The 21,993-nt window shown below is 36.5% G+C and overlaps 1 protein-coding gene across 3 annotated transcripts in view; it reads left to right on the top strand.

Moving 5' to 3' along the window:
* The window catches only part of RGS6 (regulator of G protein signaling 6), a 643,116-nt gene that overhangs the window by 586,768 nt on the left and 34,355 nt on the right, over positions 1-21,993 (top strand). For 2 of the 3 annotated variants that reach the window (XM_051977664.1, XM_051977665.1), the window contains exons 16-17: positions 8,867-8,956; positions 13,339-13,392. In XM_051977664.1, coding sequence (XP_051833624.1) covers positions 8,867-8,956; positions 13,339-13,392 — 144 coding nt within the window. The remainder of the gene's footprint in view (positions 1-8,866; positions 8,957-13,338; positions 13,393-21,993) is intronic. The other variant, XM_051977666.1, reaches the window with a different exon arrangement.

The raw sequence follows: 21,993 nt of genomic DNA, 5'->3' as shown, positions 1-21,993 counted from the left end.
TGCTCCATCCATTATGCCACCTAAAACAGTAAATTAACAGATACCCACAATCAAGGTATTCTTTATAACCAATAAAGATCATATGAACAAATTAAGCTAAGTAGGTCGGTGGTAGTGCCAAGCTTGGAGTCAGAGAGAATCTGAGTTAAGTTCCTGCCTCAGAAACTTGCTGGCTTTGTGACTCATTAAATCACTTAGTCTTTTTCAGCCCCAGTTTCTTTATTTGTAAAATGAGAGTTAGACTCAATGTACTCTAAGTCTATGATCCTGTAATTCCCAAAGGTGATGTTACTGAGAATAATCAGATCTTGAATGAGGAAATAATGCCAAAGACAGAAAAAAGCATCTTGTTACTTTGTTAGGATAGCCAGGTTGCTTCTGATGATACCCTTATACCTATATCAAACAGAAATCTGACTAGAATTTCCACCCATGGCTCCTACTCCTATCATTTAAGGACAAGAAAAACAAACTTAATCCTGCTTCCACATAACAGTTCTTCAAATTCTTGGAAGTAGCTTGGATTTCCTAAGTCTTCTCTTTTCCAGGCTAAATATTCCTTGTTTCTTCAAGTATTGTGACATGATGTAGTTTCCAGTCTTCTCAATGTTCTGATCACCCTTATCTAGAAATGCTCCATCTTATCAATGTCCTCTCCAAAATGATGTTTCCTTGATAGAAATTAATGAGGCTGTTAACAGTAAAACATCCTGAGATTTGGTCAAGATAATGGAGAATTGTTCACTTTACTATTAGCAGTCTTCTCCTGCCATGGTCTGAATATATGTAGTTTTCAGCACACAGAAGATTCATGGGAGGTCAAAATCAGAGAGCTTCCTTATTGCTTCCTAGGAGCCTAGTTTATCTTCATGGTTATTCCAGAGTAGAAATGACATTGTTAGTTTATTCTCTAAATTTAAGTAGATGTATTAAATTTCTCTCAGACCAAAAAGAAAAGATATTTGTTGTTAAATGATAAATTAAGGCAGTTAAAAGAATATTCTACTTAGATCAGATGATCTAGATTGAAATCTTAATTCTTATCCCTTATGCTTATCCCTTATGCAAATCACTTATGCTCCCTTGGCCTCTCTATCCTTATCTTTAAGATAAAATTAAATTAAATTAAAAATGATATCATTGAAAGATCCTTTACAATAAAGGGGCCAGATACATTCTGAGCTGTCCAACCCGATTAAGAAGTAATTGAAAACATTTTATTCTGATTGGACAGCTCAGAGTGTGTTTTGACATGTTTAATGTTAATGTGTGGTTTTCTAAGTGATTGCTGCTTGCACAGATACTGTAGACAGTTTAGTGGCCCCTGTTTCTATTTGAATTTGGTACTTCTGTCTTACAACTCTTAACAAAAAGCATTACTAACACCATTCCCTTATTGAGCATCAATATTCCCTCCCTCTGCCAATCCAAATGCGGGTTTTCCAATAAGAAAGAAAAGAAGTCATCAGACTGTTTTGAAATGTTTTTAATGTTTCAATTATTTTTATAGCTGATGAAATTGGAGGGGAGATTTATTTTGCGGCTCATAAGCTTAACTGATCTAAAAATTCCATGTGTACAACACATTAATATTGTATCTGCTACCTAGTGAAAAGGAAAGAGTTGCACAAAAGAGACATTTTGTAACAAAGTCACATACCTCTGTGTGTGTGTGTGTGTGTGTGTGTGTGTGTGTGTGTGTGTGTAAGCTTACTGAGACTTGCAAGATGAATCTTCCTGACTTCAGGCCTAGCACTCTATCCACTGAGCCACCTAGTTGCCCCTAGGTATTTTTCAAGTGATTATTAGTATGAGATGGATAAGTAGCATCATGGATTGAAGCATTGGATTTGACCTCAGGAAGATGAGTCTTTCTGCCTCTAGGCTAGGTACTTCATTCACCTCACCACCTAGCTACTTGATATGTACTTATACAGTATCCATATAAGGATTGTTTGATCACAGGGTCATAGCCCTAGAGTGGAAAGAACCTCATAAACCTTCTAGCCCAGACTCCTTATTTTACAGATGAGGAAACTAAGATCTAAAGAGCTTAATTGACTTGTACAAAAGTTGACAGAACTCGTAAGTATATGATCATGGAATCATAAAACTGCAACTAGAAGTAATATCAGAGACATTTTTGTTCAACTCCATTATACACATAAGGAAACTCAGGGAGAAGGAAAGGGAACATTCATTAAGCATGTATTATATATCAGGCCCTGTGCTAAGTGCTTTACAAATAGCATCTCATCTGATCCTCACAATAACCCTGTAAAGTAAGTGCTGTAATTATCCCTTTTTATAGTTGAGGAAACTGAGGCAGGAGTTAAGTGACTTGTCTAGAGTCACACAGTTAGTAAGTGCCTGAGGGTACATTTGAATTTCCTGATTCTGGGTCTAGTACTTTCTCTACTTTGCTGCCCAATGGTAGCAGTGCCTTCCTCACAGGGACAAGTTCTTAAACTTTTGTAACTTCTACTATTATGCTAAGAAATTTGGGGAAGTGGAAAGAAGAGAGGAGGCAACTACACTGCAGGAAGAAAAATATGGTCCTAATGATAACTCTTGACTCCTATGCAATCCTCCAACTGAGTGGATTCCAAGAGGATAATTTTGAAGCAGGGCAAATGAATCCCTCTCTGTTGTGGGTCTCCAAAGCAAAGACAAGTATGCAAAGTTATTTTTAAATGGTTCGGCTGCCCTGATATTTTTCTCTCATCCTCTCAAGGTCCCAGGTAGTTGGCTGCTTGCCTTCTCCTATTCCTATGAGAGTCCTGATGGTTTATCTGTAAAAAGAAGGAAGGATCTCATGTCAAAACACTGATTTGTAGCAGGTGCAGCTTAGATTCAGCTCCCATATATCCCTCAGAAGACATCTTTTTTTGATTTCTTTTTACCCTTCTGAGCAAATAGGTCTTTCATTATTAAGACCTCAGCCTAAGGAAAGGAAATGGTGATGGAAGATCTTAATCAGAATTGACTTTCACACACTATAACTATCAACTACTACAGTGATATGACTTTCTCTCTACCTTGGAGAATGGTAGTGGAGACAGTTAGCATGTTGTAGAACTCTATCTCCTTGACCTATGGAAAACTAATCTTTTCTCCACTGCAACAGGTATCTACTCTTTTCAACAAGAAGATTTCTAATGGTTTAAACATTGGAGGTCTTGCTTCATTATATCCCCTCAACACACACACACACACACACACACACACACACACACAATCACACACACATATCTGGTTGTAAGGAACTCCCACCTCTTGAGTGCTAATATGAGTTGAGATGGGCATATTGCATATCCTGTGTTTTTATCTTTCCCTTTAGATCAGCCCTCTTAAGAAACAGTCAAAAAGCTAAGCATGGTTACACATGCTAGTCATCCTAACTACCAGGAAGACAGAACGTGGTAGGTGTCTTGAGCTCATCAGTTATGAGCTGCAGTGAGCTAAGTCAATTGTATTCTCTTATTAAGTTTAACATTGATTTGTTGACTTCTGGAAGCATCTGACAAGGGACCACCAAGTTACCTAAGGAAGGGGAAATTGGCCCAAGTTAGAAACAGAAAAGGTAAATATGCCTATCAGTAGTAGGCTCAGCTCCTGAATATTCCCAGCAATTTCAGCAGATAACATAGGGAGGTAGGAGGAAATAGGCATTCATATTGTGCTTACACTGCCATATTGTGCCAGACACTGTGCTAAGCACTTTTACAAATATTAACTCATTTTATCTTCACAATAACCCTGTGAGGTAGGTGATGTTATTATTTCTATTTTACAGTTAAGGAAACTGGGGCAAATATAGTTTAAGTGATTTGCCTGGGGTAACACAGCTAGTAAGTATCTGAGATCAAATTTGCAGTCAGGTTTTCAGGTAGACCTGTATTAACTCTGCTACCTGGAGAAAGGAAGGAAGGAAGGAAAAGAGAGAGGAAAAAAGGGAGAGAGGGAGGGAAGGAAGGAGGGAAAGAGAGAGGAAGGGAGGGAAGGGAAAAGGAAGAAGAGAGGGAGGAAATAAGGAAGGAAAGGGAGAAGGGAAAGAGGAAGGAAAGAAGGAAGAGAGAGAGAGGAAAGAAGGTGAGATGGGAGGAGGAAGGGAAATGTAGATGAAGAGGAAGAAGAGAAGTATGAAAAGAGGGAAGGAGGGAGGGAAGATGGAAAAAGAGAGGAGAAAAAGGAGGGAGGGAAGGAGGAGCAAAAGGGTCATGTATTCTTCCTCACAGGTTTTTTCCAAAATAGTGATAGTTGCTACCAATAGCCATTCATACCCATTATACCTGGCATAGAAATTTTTAATAAAATGTCTCGATGAAGCCAGATCTTATCCCAGTATGTCAGTGTCTCAGAGGGGGCAAGGATCCTTCTAATCATCAAGCCAGACTTCATATTTAAATAGACACCACCTTTATGGAATCATGGACTAATTCTTAGCCAGAATCTATCTGATGACCTTCAGAGAGTGAGCATTCACTACTTTTCCAGTCTGTTTTATTTTTTGACAGTTCTGCAAGGAAATATTTTCCTAGTTAGGTGGCACAATGGATAGAATGTTGAGACTGGAGTCAGAAAGACTCATCTTGAATTCAAATTTGACCTCAAACTCTTACTAGCTGTGTGATCTTGAGCAAATCACTTAAACCTGTTTGCCTCAGTTTTCTCATCTGTAAAATGAGCTGGAGAAGGAAATGACAAATCACTCTAGTATCTCTGTTAAGAAAACTCTAAATGGTATCAGAAATAGGGAAACATGACGAAATGTCTTAACAACAATAACAATTTTTCCATGCATCAAATCCAGGCATATATCTTTTTCACTTTCTATCTATTGCTCCTAATTCTGTCCCCTCTGGAGCCAAACAGAAAGCCCTACCTAAAATGTCTTCTTCAAGAAGCCTTTCCTGATTCCTCTTAAGTCTAATATTTTACCTCTGTTGATTATTTCTAATTTATCTTGTATATATCTTATTTGTATATAGTTTTTGTTTTTTACATGTTGCCTCCCCATTTGACTTCTTGATTGCAGAGACTTCTTTTTACCTTTCTTTGTATCCTCAGTGCTTAGCACAGTGTGGTATATATTAGGCACCTAATAAATGTTCATTGAACATCCACATCCAAAGAAAGAACGATGGAGACTCAATACTATTTTCACCTTGTTTTTGTTTTGTTTTCTTTCTGGTTCCTTTTCGTTCTGAATTTTCTTAACCAACATGGCAAGTTATTAACAATAACATAAAAATGCTATAAATCCCTAATAATTAGCAAAATATACATTAAAAGTTTTCTCCTGAACCACAGTTACGAGGATAGAGGGGCATGTTTAGCTAATGAAACTATGAGCTATGCTGTACTTGGTTACCCAAGATGGAGAGATCAGAGTGGATAGTTCTAAGAAAAGATGATCCATTAGAGAAGGAAATGGCAAGTCACTCCAGTGTCTTTGCCAAGAAAATTCCATTGATAGTATTAAATTAATAAAAGATATAACACTCGAAAATGAACAGCTCAAGTTGGAGATATCCAAACACTACTGGGGAAGAATGGAAGGCAAGTACAAGTAGCTCTAAAAATAATGAAATTTCTGGGCCAAAACTAAAAGTAAGTTTCATTACTGATATGTCTGGTGATGAAAGAAGAGTTCAATTCTCCAAAGATCATTATCACATAGAAACCTTTGAACCAAAGGAAACTGAATTTAGATAAACAGGAGATGGAAAAATTAAATATCAACATCTTAGGTGTCAGTGAACTCAAATCAATGTGGGAATGGATGAATTTAACAGAATCCCTTAGAAAAAAATGAAGTAACCCTCATAATTAATAAAAATAATAATAATAAATAAATAATAAAAGAGTGAGAAAAGTAGTAATGACAATACGATATGTTTTGAGTCTAAGACAAACAATTCATCATCACAGTAATATAAGTCTGTGCTCTATCCACTGATGCTGAAGAGGCTGAAGTCCTCAGTTCTGTGAAGACCTACAACATCTTCTACAAATAATCTTCAAAAAATGATGTCACATTTATCTAAGGTGATTGGAATGCTAAAGGGAAAATCAGAAGATAATTGGAAAAACAGGCAAATTTGGCTTTAGAATAAAAAAACTAATCAGGGTAGAGAATAACATTTTTGTCAAGATAGTTTATTGGATCACAGCAAACACTCTTTTTCAATAACTCAAAATGTTACTCTAAACATGAATAAACTAGATGATCAATATAGAAATAAGATTGATTATCTACTCTGCAGCCAAAGTTGTAGCAGCTCTATAAAATTAGTTAAAATAAAATCTGGAACAGACTGTGGCTCAGATTGTGTGCTTCTTACTGCAAAATTCAAACTTAAATTCAAGAAAATAGGGGAAATCATCAAACTGTATAACATAACATCTTCTATAATATGAAGTGGAGGTGATGAATAAATTTAAGGAATTAACTCTGGTAGATAAGAATACCTGAAGAACTATAGACAGACAAGAAAAAGGATAAGAAAGTAAAATCTCTCTGAGGAGGCTTTACAAAATATGAAGAAAAACGAAAGAGAAGGGGAAATATATACCCAATTGAATGAAGAAGGAAAGATAAGAAGGTTTTCTTAAATAGGCAATGTAAAGAAATAGAAGGAAATAGTAGGATGGGATAAGCAAGAGCTCTCTTCCAGAAAATTAAAAGATATTAAGAGAATAGTTTCATGCAAAAATGTGCATCTCTACCAAAATGGTAGAGATTTAATAGAAGTAGAAGAGGTGGCAAGAATATATATAACATCACTTATATATCACAAATATATAACACTTAACATCACCAATAACTATGATGGTATGATTACTGAACCAGAGACAGATATCCTGGAAAATGAAGTCAAGTGGGCCTTAAAAAGCATGGCTAACAGTAAGTCTAGTGGAGGTGATAGAATTCCAGCTGAGCTATTTACAATCCTAACAGAAGATGCTGTTAAAATGCTATACTTAATAAGCCAGGAAATTTAGAAAACTCAACAGTGACCACAGAATTGTAAAAAATGTGTTTACATTTTAATCCTAAAAAAGGGCAATGCCAAAGAATATCAAAATTGTCAAACAATTGTACACCAGCAAGGTTTTGCTTAAGATTTTGCAAGCTAGATTTCAGCAATATGTAAATCAAGAAATATCAGAAAATAGGCTGATTTTCCAAGAGGCAGAGGAATTAGAGACCAAATTGCCAATATTCACTGGTTATGGAGAAAGCAAGAGAGTTCCAGAAAAACATTTACTATTGCTTCATTTACCACACTAAAGTCTTTGACTGTATTGATCACAACAAAATATGGCAAGCATTCAAAGAGATGGGAGTACCAGATCATCTTACTTGTCTCCTGAGGAACTTGTATGCAGGCTAAGATGCAAGAGTTAGAACCAAACATGGAACAATTGATTGGCTCAACATTGAGAAAGTACAACAAAGTTGTATGTTGTCACCTTATTCATTTAAATTATATTCAGAGTACATCAAGCTAAATACCAAACATGAAAAGATGAAAACTGGAATTAAGGTTCCCAGGAGAAATATGAACAATGTCAAATATGCAAGCAATACTACTATGAGGCAGATAGTGAAGAAGAATTAAGAAGCCTCTAGAAAAGGGTGAAAGTTAGTTTGTAGCTTCATGACAACTGAACCCATCACTTCTTAGCAAATAAAGGGAGAAGAAATAGAAACAGTATAATCTTGTATAGTGTATCATATTCTTGGGCTCAAAAATCACTACAGGTGGTGGCTGCAGCCATAAAATTAAAAGACACTTCCTCCTTGGAAGGAAAGTTATGGCAAGTCTGGACCACACACTAAAAATATAGATAACTCCTTGCCAACAAAGGTCAAAGCTTATAGTCAAAGCTATGATTTATCCAGTAATAAGAGAGTTTATTATAAGAAAAGTTGAGCACTGCAGAATCAATGAATGTGATTTTGTACTGTAAGAAGAGATGGAGGAGATGGTTTTAGAGAAATCTGGGAAGATTTGTAGATACTAATACAAAGTGAAATAAGCAAAATCAGAAGGAAAAATTACATACTAATAACATTATAAAGACAAAGAATTTAAAAAAAAAAACTATTCAGCATAATGACCAATCATAATTCCAGAGGATTCATGAAAAGGCATGCATTTGTTGTTCAATTATTTGTCTAATTTTTTGTGACTCTCTCTGGGGTTTTCTTGGTAAAGATATTGTAGTGGTTTGCCATTTCCTTCTCTAGCTTATTTTACTAATGAGGAAATTGAGGCAAACAGAGTTAAATGATTTGCTCAGGGTCACACAACTTGTAAGAGTCTGAGGCCAGACTTGAATTCAGGACGATGGGTCTTCCTGACTCTAAGTCTGCCACTGTACCCACCATACAATTTAGCTGCTCTTGATGAAGCATACTACTCACTTTAAAATGGACAGGTAATAGAAATAGAGTTTTTAAAAAATGACCTGGCTAATGAGGGAATTTGCTTAACTATATGCTAATATATATTTATTTATTTATATTTAATGGACTTCATTTTACTTGTTTTTTCAATGGGAAGGGAGGTAAAAGTTAAAGGGGGAATTGAGGCCTGAAAAATAAAGTGAAATTGAAATTTTTAAAAAAGAAATTTTATAAAGATCAAACCTCTCTGACCAGTAGGATCTTGTACTCTATAAAAGAAAATTTGCTTTTCTTGCTTGAAAAATCATGTGATGTGTTCATCTGTTAGCATAGTTTGACTATATCCCTCTTGAAACTTTCAATTGATGGAACTACTTTGGTAATTTCAGATTGGTGTTAGATAACAATTTTTTCTGATATCTTCCCTATCCTCCTCTCCTCTTCCAGGAGCACATTTACAAGCTGATGAAGAGTGACAGCTATACCCGGTTTCTTCGATCTAATGCTTACCAGGACTTACTACAGGCAAAGAAGAAGGTATTTGGGGGGAAAGACAGGCTTGCCTCTCTTAGCACTTATTGATTCTTGCCTGCTGCTTGCCGCGAGTGTGAAAATGAGACTATTTTTCCTGAGCTTTTTGTTTGTTTTTCCTTCTTCTTACCCTTTCCTATTGGCTACTTTTTTTCTTGTTGATAGAATAAGAATGATTATTTCCTAACTTCAAAGGTCCAAAATATAAAATCTTTCCCACTGTGTCCCTGTTCCCATATTTTGCATATGCTATGCACAGAGGGAAAAGAGGGGACAGATGAAAGTGTTGGTCATAAAAGCCCAATATCTCATTCAGGAGATGAGAGAAGTAGGTTGATACAGAACCTGGTCTCTTGTTGACTCTCACAGGGAAGATGAATGAGGCCATTTGGTGATAAGTGAATTGGGCTGGCACCTTTCTTTGTCTAGAAAATCATCACCTCTGACCCTTTACCTCATTCCCACTCAACCTGAAACATTTTTATTTTATTTTAACCCAGAAGAACTTAAAAGCTTTACACAGAATCTAGTTGCCCGGCTTCTTTCTTCTCACTTTGAAACTAAGTCATGGTTCTCTGCAGTTGACTTGGGGGCCAGGAATCCTGAAAAATGCAGGTGAGGGAAGGGTGGCTGTAACAAAGATAAACTCTAATGAAATCTAGCTGGTCCCCTGGACAAAAGTGGACGGGGAAGAAGGGGCAAATAGAAAAATTGCTTCTGAATTTCATCAGACTATGTTAAAATGCTTTCTACTCTTTCCAGCATAGTTCCATGTCCTCCATGTGATTGAGTGTGGTGCCCACTTGTACCAAAGTCTATTTCCATAATACTTTAGAACAAATTTTTCTTCCCATATTTTCTCTTTCTATCGCTCTCTTCCTGGGCTGCCTTCTTGAAACTCTTGGTTTTCCATCAACATGCTCTTTGCTGGTGTTTCTCTCAGCTGTGTAGCCCACTTTGTGTGTGCTTAAGACACTGGCCTCTGTGGGATTTCTATAATACTGTCTTTGTACACTGTTTGGTATCATATAACTCCATAGTCTTTGATCATGTTTTTCTTCCTTCTCCTCAGTATATATGGCAATATCCTTGCTGCAAGGAACCCCTACTAGCCTTAAAGAGATTCTGGTTGGGAAAAGGAAAGTGGAAAGAAGGAGACAGGAAGACAATGCTTCCTATAAATGCCTTCAATGCCCTTTCTTTTATGGTTATTGTAAAAAGAGAGGTCATAGTAATTCAGTTCTCACCAATGAAGGTCAAAATGAATTTCTTATAGGGGTTGGGATGTACTAAACAATCACCATTTCTTGGTGTGTTTCATGGGAAGTCCAGAGTTGTATAAGTAAGGAGTTAGCTAATTGAGACTGTTTGGAAGCTGAGAAGGGGAAAGATAAAAAAAAAAATAATTTAGCCTATGGGAAAGATTTGGGTGGGAAAGAAAAAAGTTTATGGAATGTAATGGAAGTAATGGAAAATTATAAAAAGAACATCTAAGTTACTCCCAGATGCTCAGATTAAATTATGAATTCATTAGAGAGTATTTATAAGGGCTAAGGAAGAAACTTATTGGCCTCCCTGTGAGTTATCTATAACAATATAATGACCACAGTGCATAACTTTCAAATAAGTCTTTCAATGTCCATAGAACAGTTATATTTAAAGACAATGGCATTAAGCACTATACAAAATCAAATTAATCCTAGTTTTCTCAGCTTCTAGCCTTCCAGTGGATCTCCAGTGGTATATCTGATTTACCCACATCTTTGCCAAATGTAGGAAATAGACACTCTGTGATAAGAGCATTCATGTCACGGAACTGCAGATGAGAAAGAGAATATGTAAACCCAAAAGAAGATGGGAGTAGAACCTCCTAACAAAGGTCAATTACTTCAAAAAGGGAGTAGATACATAAGTCTTCTTCCTCAATTGTTACTGCTATGAAAAGTCCCTTCATAGCATTTGAAGGTGTGTACTTCTGATATTTTGAGTTAAAAAAAAAAAAAACTTCTATAAGATCCATGAGAGATTATCTAATTTCTTTGAAAAAAAATCTTGGATTTTAGTAGACTATAAACTTCAACAGAAGTCAATAATGTGATATGGCAGCCCCAAAAGATAATATGATTTGGGCTGCATTAATAAATGAGCAAGAATTCAAATCATTCTTAGTGTGCTTTCCATGATTTATGAAATAATAGTGATATATCTTTCTTAGAGGGAAACCAAGAGAGGGAGTTTTGTTCCAAATCAGAGAATACTTATTTAGTATTATTAGCTTATTTAGCTAAGGAAGAAACTTGTTGGCCTCCCTGTGGATTACCTATAACAATATAATGACCACAGTGTCGTTTTTACTTCTTTACTTCTCCCCAAGGGAAAGGAATTGGATATCTAACACTGTAAACTCAATGGCTGTGGTATAGAAGATTGAGGCATTAAACTAGCACCCCCTTTTACCACTAGTCTGTAGCTGAATTATCTATCACCCCAAAGAGGAGGAGACTTGTCGTGTTATCCAGAATCAGGCATATAGTTTTCATTACCTGCATGCTGGAAGAATGTTCAACCTTGATCTTTTTGTCATTATTTCTCTGTTTTCCTTGTTACTTCTAGTATCTGCTTTTCCTCCTGCTGAGTGACTTTGCTGTCATGCTGGGTCCTGGTATGCTAGTATGTGTTATCTGAAATGCAGGCGGATAAGTGTCCTTGGCCCACTCCCCAGGCTTTCACTGTATCCTGCAGGCCATAGATACCTGGCTTCTTCATTGCCTTATTTTTTTTTTAATTTATGTTGTGTGGTAGCATTTTTCTTTCTTCTTTCTTCCTTCCTTTCTTTTTCTTTCTTTCTTTATGTCTTTCTTTCTTTCTTTTTCCCTCCCTCCCCTTTTCTTCTCTCCCCCTCCCCCCGCCTTCCTCTGCCTCTTCTTTTTTTTCAGAGTTTCCTTCCTCTACTTTGTAAGGCTACCTCAAACATGGGCCCCAGGAACTGAGTTTGAGGGCAAACTAAGCAACTATGTGGGTTGTGACCACACTTTTCTGAATCATACAGACAGAAAATACTGGAGAGAGGCTCAATCAACAGCCACACACCTGTACCTCCAGTCTGGTAGCATGCATACCCATCCACCCCACAGAGTATGGAGAGTTCCTGGTCTTTGTTTCTGACTTCTTTCCTCTCCTCCATGCTTCCCACCATGCCATTCCAAGTTTGCTCCTTAAGAGTGAGTCTCGTGTGATGTTTTGTAGTTACCAGAACACAAGATGGACATTTGTCAATGGCAGAATTTTCCATAGAACCATGGGGAAGCTTAACCAGCTTTTCCTCACAGTAATAAAAGACCCAGTTACCAGAACTGGCAGATTTCCTCCCCACACACACACAGTCAGTTCTGAATCACTATCCATGATAACCAAAGCAAGCAACATCAAATTCACTCTCAAGTGATGCTTAGGGTACCACTTGGGGAGGAAAGCCACGAAGGGAAAAAAGAAAATGTTGGGCTGGGGGAGAGATCACCTGGGACTTGTTCCACAATGAAGCATCTGGTAGTTTCCAAATTTAACTAATTATTTTTACTAACTAGGTGCTAAGCCCCACTTTTTTTTTTTAACACCGGCAAGACTACTAGTACTAGCAGGGCCCCCAGAGTAAAGCCAATATTGGCCCATTCTAATTATAGTGCTGAAGATGTCCCTTTAATGCACAGTCTATATTTTTGTTAAGAAAAGAGTTTGGCTAAGATAAGCCTGCTGCTTCCTGCTATGCCACAGTAGTAGTGTGGTAGATTCACATGGAAGCCTTCAATAGAAGCCATTAAGAATGGAGGAAAAACCCAGATTTCTTAGTATCTGGAAAGGACATTGCTAGAGGGGAAGATCCACTAGGCTGATTTCCTCCTGCTATGAGGCTTTTCTGCTTGATGTTATACTCAGATACACACAAAAAAAGTTACACTTTAGGCACTTCACCTAAAATGGTTGGGAGTGGGAAGGACAATCCAAGATGGCAGCCTGCTCAATTTTTTAAACAAGCGAATAGGAAAACAGTGCATTATAAAACAAGCTAACCAGGACTTGGGATTCAACTGAGAAGTGTTGGTTGTTTCTAATCTATGCATTTAAGGAAGGTTATAAAATCTAGAGAGATTAAATATTCAGTCCTCCTCCCCTCCAGACAAAAAAGTTGGTGACATTTTCCTTAGAGAGTTTTTCTTTCCTCTTGTAAACAGCACTGGCTGCTCTTTCCCCCTATTTTTTTTGTTTTTGTTATTTTTATGGTTTTGCTTTTCTTTTGGCTTCTTTCTTTAACTTTTGCTGCCCTTTGAAAACTACATCTAAGCTGAAGATTGTTTTCCCTGTATTTTTCTCCCAATTTTTTTCCCCCAAAGCCAGAAAATGAGCAAGGTCGTAGAACTTCCTTAGAAAAGTTCACTCGCAGTGTGGTAAGTTCAGTTGTGCTTTTTTTCCCCTCCACCTTTTCTTTGTTTTTGTTTTTGTTTTTGTGTTGTTTTGAGGTTTTATTTGGGCTGGGATGAAGTTTGGTGCTTTTCTCGCCTCCAATACCCTTGTGCCCTGTTTGCAGCTTCTCTTCTAGGGATGGATTTGCAAAAGAGCAAAGTTTTTTCTAAATAAAAAGCTGTCTGCACAACTACTGAGTTTCAGACCTGGGTGTGTGGTCTTTCTGCCCTTGCTTTTAGAGGAATGGAAGAATCCATATACCTCTATGAGCTCAGGAGCTGATGTCTTTTCTGCAATAACCCAGAAAGGTCATTATTGTGCACACAGAAACAAAAGAGCTAATTATTGGTCAAATGTTCATTTATAAAATTAATATTAAATTAATAGTAATCAAACTATATACAAAAAAAGAAAAAATAACAGCTTAAAATTCCCCCTATGAACTCTGGCAGCAAAGCTGGGATCAGTCCCAAGTTGACATCGCTGTAGCCACTTGCTTTTGCTATGTGTTTGTAGAGCTGTAATGGCGCATGATTTCAAGAAGTGTCCTTTAGTGTGCATCCACTGTGGTGTCTTTTGCATGAATTCTTAACCACAGTACATCCCTCCTCTTCTTCATAAAATGACTGGAAGATGAAGGCATAGTGTATAGCATTGACCATTATGGGAAGTAAGGATGATGTGCCTGAAACTTGTTGGTTAGGGTCACTTGTTATCCTCTCAAGATAGACTGTGTGGCAAAGTCCATTTCACTCTCTTAAATGCTTACCTTTCAATCACACACCTATAATGTAATAGATGTATTATGTACTCAACATAGTACAAGAGGCTCAGTCAGTAGTGTGGGAAAGAATCAGAGATGGGTGGATCTTCTATGTGGGTGAAATAAATCAAAGATCATGACTTCTCCTTCTGTCCTATCTCCTGCCAATACTTGGCACTGCATCATGTATCCAGAAGGTACTCATCTTATTAGGACAATTGCTAAATGACAGAAACAAGAACCTGGACAGAAAAGTACCACATTTGCACTGCTCAAATATAAATAGAAGGGACCAAACCTAAATGATATGACCATAAAGTTGATGTTTTCCTTCTTATAGGTTAACATTGATATAATTCTTTTTCTTCATCCTAAGAAAGGAAGGAAAGAAGGAAACAAGCACATTAAATGTTTACTATGTGACAGACTATACTAAGCACTTTACAAATAGGTTAGGTATTATTATCTCCATTTTACAGCTGAAGAAATAGAGGCAGATAGAGGTTAAGTGACATGTCCAGGACCACACAGCTAGGAATTGCCTTAGGCTGGATTTGAACTCAGTTCCTAATTTTGAGCTTAGGTCTATATAGACTTCACTACCCAAATGTCTGAAAAAAATAAAAGACATTATAACATTCAACTATTGCAGGAAATAGTGATGTGGACTTTATTTGAACCTCTGGTTTAAATTCTAAGAAACTGGAGATGAATACAATCATTTGCCTCTCCTAAATTTATTAAAATATGACCTTGAACACATAGCTTGACATGGAATGAAGAGTAAACAAAACAATAGAAAATAGTTGATGTAGAGCAATTGATCCTCTTCTCTTGCTTTCTATCTCTATCATTTTTTTTTCATAAGATAGATATGTAGCTATAAAGTCCCTTTGTTCACTGTTACTCTATTTAGGTGAATCCTTTTATTCAGCTAGCCCCACTTTAGGTAACATGATAATAGTAGAAAGATCATCTAGCTGATACAGATAAAGAGCTGAACTTAGCAACAGGTACTTAGGTACAAATCCTTCCTCAAAGACTCAAACACTTCCTCACTCATTAGCTGTGTGACCCTGAACAAGTCATTTAATTTTAATTTTATTTAATTGAATTTAATTAATTCATTGATTTTAAGGATCCTTAATTTCCTCATCAGTTAAATGGTAATAATAATAATAACACCTACCTTACAGGGTTGTTCAGAGGACCAAAGGAGATGATGTAGGTAATGTACATTGTGAATCTTTTAAATTTTTTTTTACTTTTACAATGTTTTTTCTCTTCATAGTATTTTATTTTTCCAATTACATGTAATTTTTTAAAGATTTTTAAGTTCCAGATCTTTTCTCCCTCCCCTTAGTTACATACTCATTCACCAAGACAGCAAGCAGTCTAATTTAGGTTATACATGTACAATCAGTTTAAACATATTTTCATATTAGTCATGTTCTGAAAGAAAAAAATAGAACGAAAAAGGAAAATCACAAGAAAGGAAAAAAACCAAAAAAGTGAAAATGTTATGCTTTGATGTACATTCAGTCTCACTGTGGATGTGGATGGCATTTTCCATAACAAGTCTATTAGCATTGTCTTAGATCACTGTATTGCTGAGAAGAGCTAAGTTTACCGTAGTGTATACAATGTTCTCTTGGTTCTGCTTACTTTGTTCAACATCAATTGTTGTAAGTTTTTCCAGCTTTTCTAGAATCTACCATGCATTGTCAATCTTAAGGTAATATATAAACTCTAATTCTTCTTATTGTTGTTCTCACTGAATCTCTGGAGGCAAAAAACCTGGATTATGTTTAAACTCCAAAAAATTTATATAAATTCTGTGACTTTAGGAAATGGTCATGAAGACAGGGGTCATATCATATCTAACCTTTTTTTCCCTGGAAAACCAGTTTTTCTGAGCTTCATTTTCTTTCTAAAATGAGTATAACAGTTCCTGTAAAACTTTTCTCACAAACTTATGAGGAAAATGTTAGGAGGAATTGGGTTTGAATCCCACCACTTACACTTACATGATCCTGAGTAAGATCTTTAATCTATCTGTGATTTAATTTACTTATCTGCAAAATGTAAAGAGATAGGTTTTGGATTCAATGAACTCTAAAGTCCCTTAGAGTTCTAAATCTATGATCCTGTATTTGGGATCTTCTGGGAAGTCCTTCAGAGAGTCCTTCGGTGGGAGAGCTTGCCGAGTCATTTTTAGGGCTGCTTATCTGCCTTTGTTGTTCAGCTTTCACCTGTGGTTTCAAGAAGCTGTAGCACGCAGATAGCAGCCATACCCTAGTAAAAACCATCTCAGCAGATGAACTAAATCAGGTTAAGAGTAGTCAATAGACCTCAAACCCATTGGTGAGTTAGGGGGATGTCTACTCCAAATTGCGATTGCTGATCACCCTAACTTTTGTCTTGCCACTAGACTTCGATGATTCTGGAAAAGAGTGAGTCTGCTGACTTTATGCAATTCTGCTTCACTTAAATCCATTAACGTGCAAGTCAAGATATCATCATGTGATGTCACTGGTCCTCTTTGAAGAAGAAGGACAAACAATAGCAAATTTATGATCCTAAGAAATAGTGCTATCTAAGGAAGATAGAGAAGAAAAGGACCTATAATTGTATTTAGTATAAGGTATTTCTGGGTAAGGAAAAGCTCTCTACCAATGCAGACCAAAGGTACCTTCTTGCAATCTGTAATTTTAAAGAGATGTCTAGAGCACCAAGAAGGAAAGTGACTTGTGCAAGACTACACAAATGTTATGTTAGAGGTGAGAACTGAGTCCAGGTCTTGGTATTGAAGGCAATTTGCTTTCCACTATGACAAACTGCCATATCAAATACAAAGGGATTTCCAAAGCATTATACAAATAATAGCTATTATTTTTATTATTACCATCATCCTCCAAAACACTATTTGAATATGAACATTTTAAGAGTTCAGGTCAGGAAGGGAAAAAAAAAACAACAAAGGTTTATAAAACTTAGCCCCATATCCTTAACTGGAGCACTTCATCTCTGTCTCTAGAACTGATTCGCTGTCTATCAATAATGTTGAGGGATTTTGCAAACAAGTCCAAAATGTAATGGATAGGCAGCCAAGATTCTCAGGTACAGATTAAAGAAGGTCAGGCACCTAACCATGGATAAAATGGGAATAAGGATATGAAAGAAGACACCTAGTTTCTTGACAAAGCAACTCAAAAACTCCCCAAGACCTTTTCTTAGGTTACAGAAGCAATCTTCATTTCTAATCAATTAACATGTCCTGCCAGCCATCCTTCTACAACATCTGTCCCCAAAGCTCTCAAATTAGTAATGGTCTTTGTTACCTCCTCCCTGAAATCTTTCTCTTAAGTGGGTTTTCAGCTTTTCATCTTTACCAACCTATCTATTCTTCATACCATCATACAAAAACCTTCTATATGCATAGTTATGGATTTCGCATACCATTGCTCAAAAATCTCAAATGGCTCTCCATTGTCTAGGGATTAAAGTCCACAATCTTGCCTGGCATTTGGTGTCTACCACAAATTGTTGCCACTCTATCTTTTTAGCCTTATCTCATAGGATTTAACCAAACTCTCCAACGAAGGCCTGACCATCAGTTTCTGGGGCTTTGCTTATACTGTCTACTATGCCTTAACTGTTGAATTTCTACTTAGTTCAAATGCTATATCTTTCTTGAGATTTTTCCTAATTCTTTGTATCTGTAATGCCAAGATACAATGCCATGTAATGGCAAGAGTTTACAGCTCTTCCATAATGCGTTGGTATATTTTTCATGTAATCATACATATTACAATTATCTGTTGGAGTCATTTCTCCTATTAATTACAAATTCCATGTGGACAGTTCAAACTCTGTTTCTGCCTCAGCACCTAGGACAGTTCTCTGTCCAACGTTGTGTTGTTTCAGTTGTATTCCATTCTTTGTGACCCATTTGGGGTTTCTTGGCAAAGATATTGGAACAGTTTGCCATTTCCTCTTCCAGCTCACTTTATAGATGAGAAAGCTGAGGCAGCATTGAGTGACTTATTCAGAGTCACACAGCTTCTATCTGAAGTCAGATTTGAATTCATGAAGATGAATCTTCCTGATTCTGTCAAGTGCTCTGTCCACAAGTGCCATAAAACTGTCCTCTCTGCCCAAGTTAATTGCTTAATAAATGTTTCTGAATGAGTAGAATGGAAGGTCTTATGAGAAGCATTTACTCTGTGTCTTTTTGTCCTTAAAATGATTCTATTTCTAGAGTTCTCATGTTCAAGTAATAAAGTATTTGGAATATAAAAGCAATAGATATATGCCAATTCTATGAAATGCTCACTTGAGAAAACTTTTATGGGTATTTCAGGGCATTCTGAAACAAAATATTTTCCCAACCTCCAAATCTTTAGAATTTGGAATAAAAGATAAGCCTATAAAAAGACAGAGTGACATAGGATTGTAGAGAGCCTTGGATGCTATTTTAATCCAAACATTTATTAAACACCTACATACATGTGCCAGGCACCATGCTAAGATAAAAGAGTTTGTATTTCTTCTCTATGCAATAGGGAATTACTAAAGATGCCCCCCCCCCATTTTTAACATATTCTAAACTTAGTGTGGATTATGGCATCATTGAGTGGGCTGATTGCTTGTAACCCACATTACGTTTATAATAGATAGATATGGAGGGTCAAAGATATAGTCTGTGATCATGGAACAGAGGAAATCTAAGTGCTCACTTAGGAATGGAATGAATCCCAGACTTCAGTCTCATTAGTATGGAGCTAACTGACCACATAACCTGTGATTTTCTAACAACTTTCTGGTTGCTCTTTACACATAATGTGAGAAATTGTTAGAAGAGAAATGTGGCATGAATACTTCATCTAAGATATATGGAAGAATCTCACAAATATTTATACCAAAAGAGACAGCATGAGTAGGTAGGTAGAGTGCTTGCCCTCTGAAGTAGGAAAACTTCAGTTCAATGATATATACAGACTCTATTACTTGGAGCAACTCATCAAACTTCTCACTCCCTCCAACCAACTCTCTAAGACTACAGATTGCAGAATAATTGGTATCGGGAATTTCTTCACCTAGAATTCCCTGTACTGATGTATAACAAGGTTGATCTAGCAGGATTGATCAGGCATTCCATCAGTTTCTCTTTATATAAGGAGTGGATCAGGGGGAATGTTTGATTAGTCCTGCTACAAATAAAATCATAGGCATGGACAAATAATAAAAATAGCAATACCAAAACTAAAAAGACAGTTCAGTATAACTTTGATATCATATGTGGAGAAGATAAGAATTTGTAAGTATAAATAGACTGCCTGTGTTGTCATAGACCCAGTGAGAACAAGAGAGTAAAGCTAATTCAGCCCTGTAGTTAGGTAATATCCCAAGGATCAGACTAGGTGTCATAAAACTTGAAAGGGACCTAAGAAGTCATTTGCTGTAGTCCACTCATTTTATAGTTTAAAAAAAACTTGAAGAAAAGAGGTTTCTAATGCTATCTCTTTAATGATAAAGAATTCTGAGTTACATGGTCAGTTGACAAAAGTACTGAGAGCTTGGTCAAAACTAAGATTATATCATAGCTGTACCTTTTCCAAAAGTGGAACCTTGATTTTTTTTTCATTTGTCAAGGAAAGATTTCCCAAAATAATGTTTTAGAAATTAAAATATTCTCTCAAAATCCTCAGGAAGCCCTGAAAAGGGAAAGAATTTCTTTTGAATGTTTAAAGGTGTCTTTAAAAAAAACTCTTAAGTTAATGCAATTCAAGGATGTAATGAGAGGATATGTATGTGACCCATCATTCTCCTAGCCAAAGTAACATTGGATGAGCTTTCTTTCCAATAGCATATACTTATCTGAAGTTTCATTCTAAGTCATCAAGAACCTTAAAAGTCAGAATGAAACTCCACTGAGGGTGAGCTGTGGTTTGGTAGGTTGAAACCAAAAAGTTTGTGGAAATCCCAGCTCAAACTGACATGGAAAATTCAGGTTTCAGACAAGACCATTATTGTGAGATTCCATGAAGTCCCAGTTACAGTAAAAACTTTATTACATAGTAGAATGTTGTCAAGTCAGCAATTTGGCATCAGCTCAAGTAGATGTTTTGACTCTTTTCTAAGTACTGCAGTGTGTTAAGCAAGCCACAGTTAGAGATGTTTTGAGGATTCTACCCCAGAGCATTCAGCAGAAGAAATCACAGCCAGAAACATCTGGATCGTCACTATGGATTTTATTACCACCAACTTTTCAGATTATTGGGTTGGTAGATGCATGTTTGAAAGAACACTTCCTGAACTTTGTCTCTGAACAATATGTAGGTTTGCTATGCTTCCGGATTTGTGGCCAATATAGATGACAATGTGTCAGTATTTAACAGTACTGTCCCCTAGGAAGCATATATATACTAGTATAGTATACCACTATACTAGGTGGTATAGTGGATAGAGCATTGGGTTTAGATGTGTTCAAATCTGACTTTAGACACTTACTGGCTGGGTGACCCTGGGCAAGTCATATAACCCTGTTTATCTCAGTTTCCTTATCTAAAATAAGCTGGAGAAGGAAATGGCAAATCCCTCTAGTATCTTTGCCATGAAAACCCCAAATCGGGTCACAAAGAATAGAATACAATTAAAAAGCAAAAATAGTGTACTCTGGAGGTCTCATTTATATAAGACTGTCAAATTTAACAACAATAAAAACAAACAAAACAGCATGAGGCAGCATGTAAAAAGTGCTAGATTTAAAGTCAAAAGTCATAGGTTTAAATCCCAGCTTTGCCTCTCCTTGTATATGTGAACTTAAGCAAGTAATTTAATTTTCCTGATACTTAAAATCCTCATCTGAAAATGAAGACTTGAGCTTCCAGCTCTCTGAGCTTCCTGAAACTGCTAGATAACACAAAGAATAGGCCAGAGTGAAGAGGGATCCTTTTTAAATCCTGCCTCAGATTTCAAAGCCTGCCTTAGGCTGTGTGACCATGGATAAGTCATTTATCATCTCCATGTTATGGTTGAGCAAAATGAGACAGACAGATGTTAATTGTATCTACCTCCCAAGGTGTTTGTGAGGATTAAACAAGGTAGAACTTATAGTAGGCACTTAATAAATGTTTGTTTCCTTCCTTCTAGCTTTTGCTCTAACTAGATCCCCACACTATTCTTTTGCAATAGATAGTATAAGGATCTGTATCCTTCTAGATAAGGAAACTGAGGCTCAGTGAAGTTGTGACTCTAACCCAAAGTCACTCTGATGTAGGCCTTATTTTGTCTCTACTCAAACACTGAAAATATTCCCCTCCTTGTCAACTGTTGATACCAGGTGCTAAACTTGAAATGGTCAGATAACAGTCTTCAGTGAGAAAGACATGAAGAAAAGGATACTTTGCCCATCTAACATTAGCTAAACATTTTTTTTTTCCTTTTTTTCTTTTTTTTTGGATAGATGAAAGGAAAATCCGCTTCCCAAAAGTGACCCAAACTTTAAAAAAAATAGGTTTTCCTTAATGGCTTTTTAAAAAAATATTCATAATTTCTCACAATATCCCTCCACCTCCTAAATAGCCCTCATATATAACAAAAAGTATTTATGAGAGATACAGAGAAAGAGAAAGACAGAGATGGAGAGAAAGACAGAAACAGAGAGAAAGAGAGAGAGAGGAAAGTGAAAAGGAGAAAGAAATGGAAAGGAGGAAGAGGGGAGAGAAAAAGGAAGAAGAAGAGAAAGATTAGCATAATTAATACCTTGAAAAAATCTGAAACATGTAGAATGTACAACCCCTGTGGATCCCCAACAACA

Source organism: Antechinus flavipes, chromosome 2 (genome assembly GCF_016432865.1).
Source record: "Antechinus flavipes isolate AdamAnt ecotype Samford, QLD, Australia chromosome 2, AdamAnt_v2, whole genome shotgun sequence".
In the NCBI taxonomy this organism is placed as follows: domain Eukaryota; kingdom Metazoa; phylum Chordata; class Mammalia; order Dasyuromorphia; family Dasyuridae; genus Antechinus; species Antechinus flavipes.
This window is presented reverse-complemented; position numbering and strand designations above follow the sequence as displayed.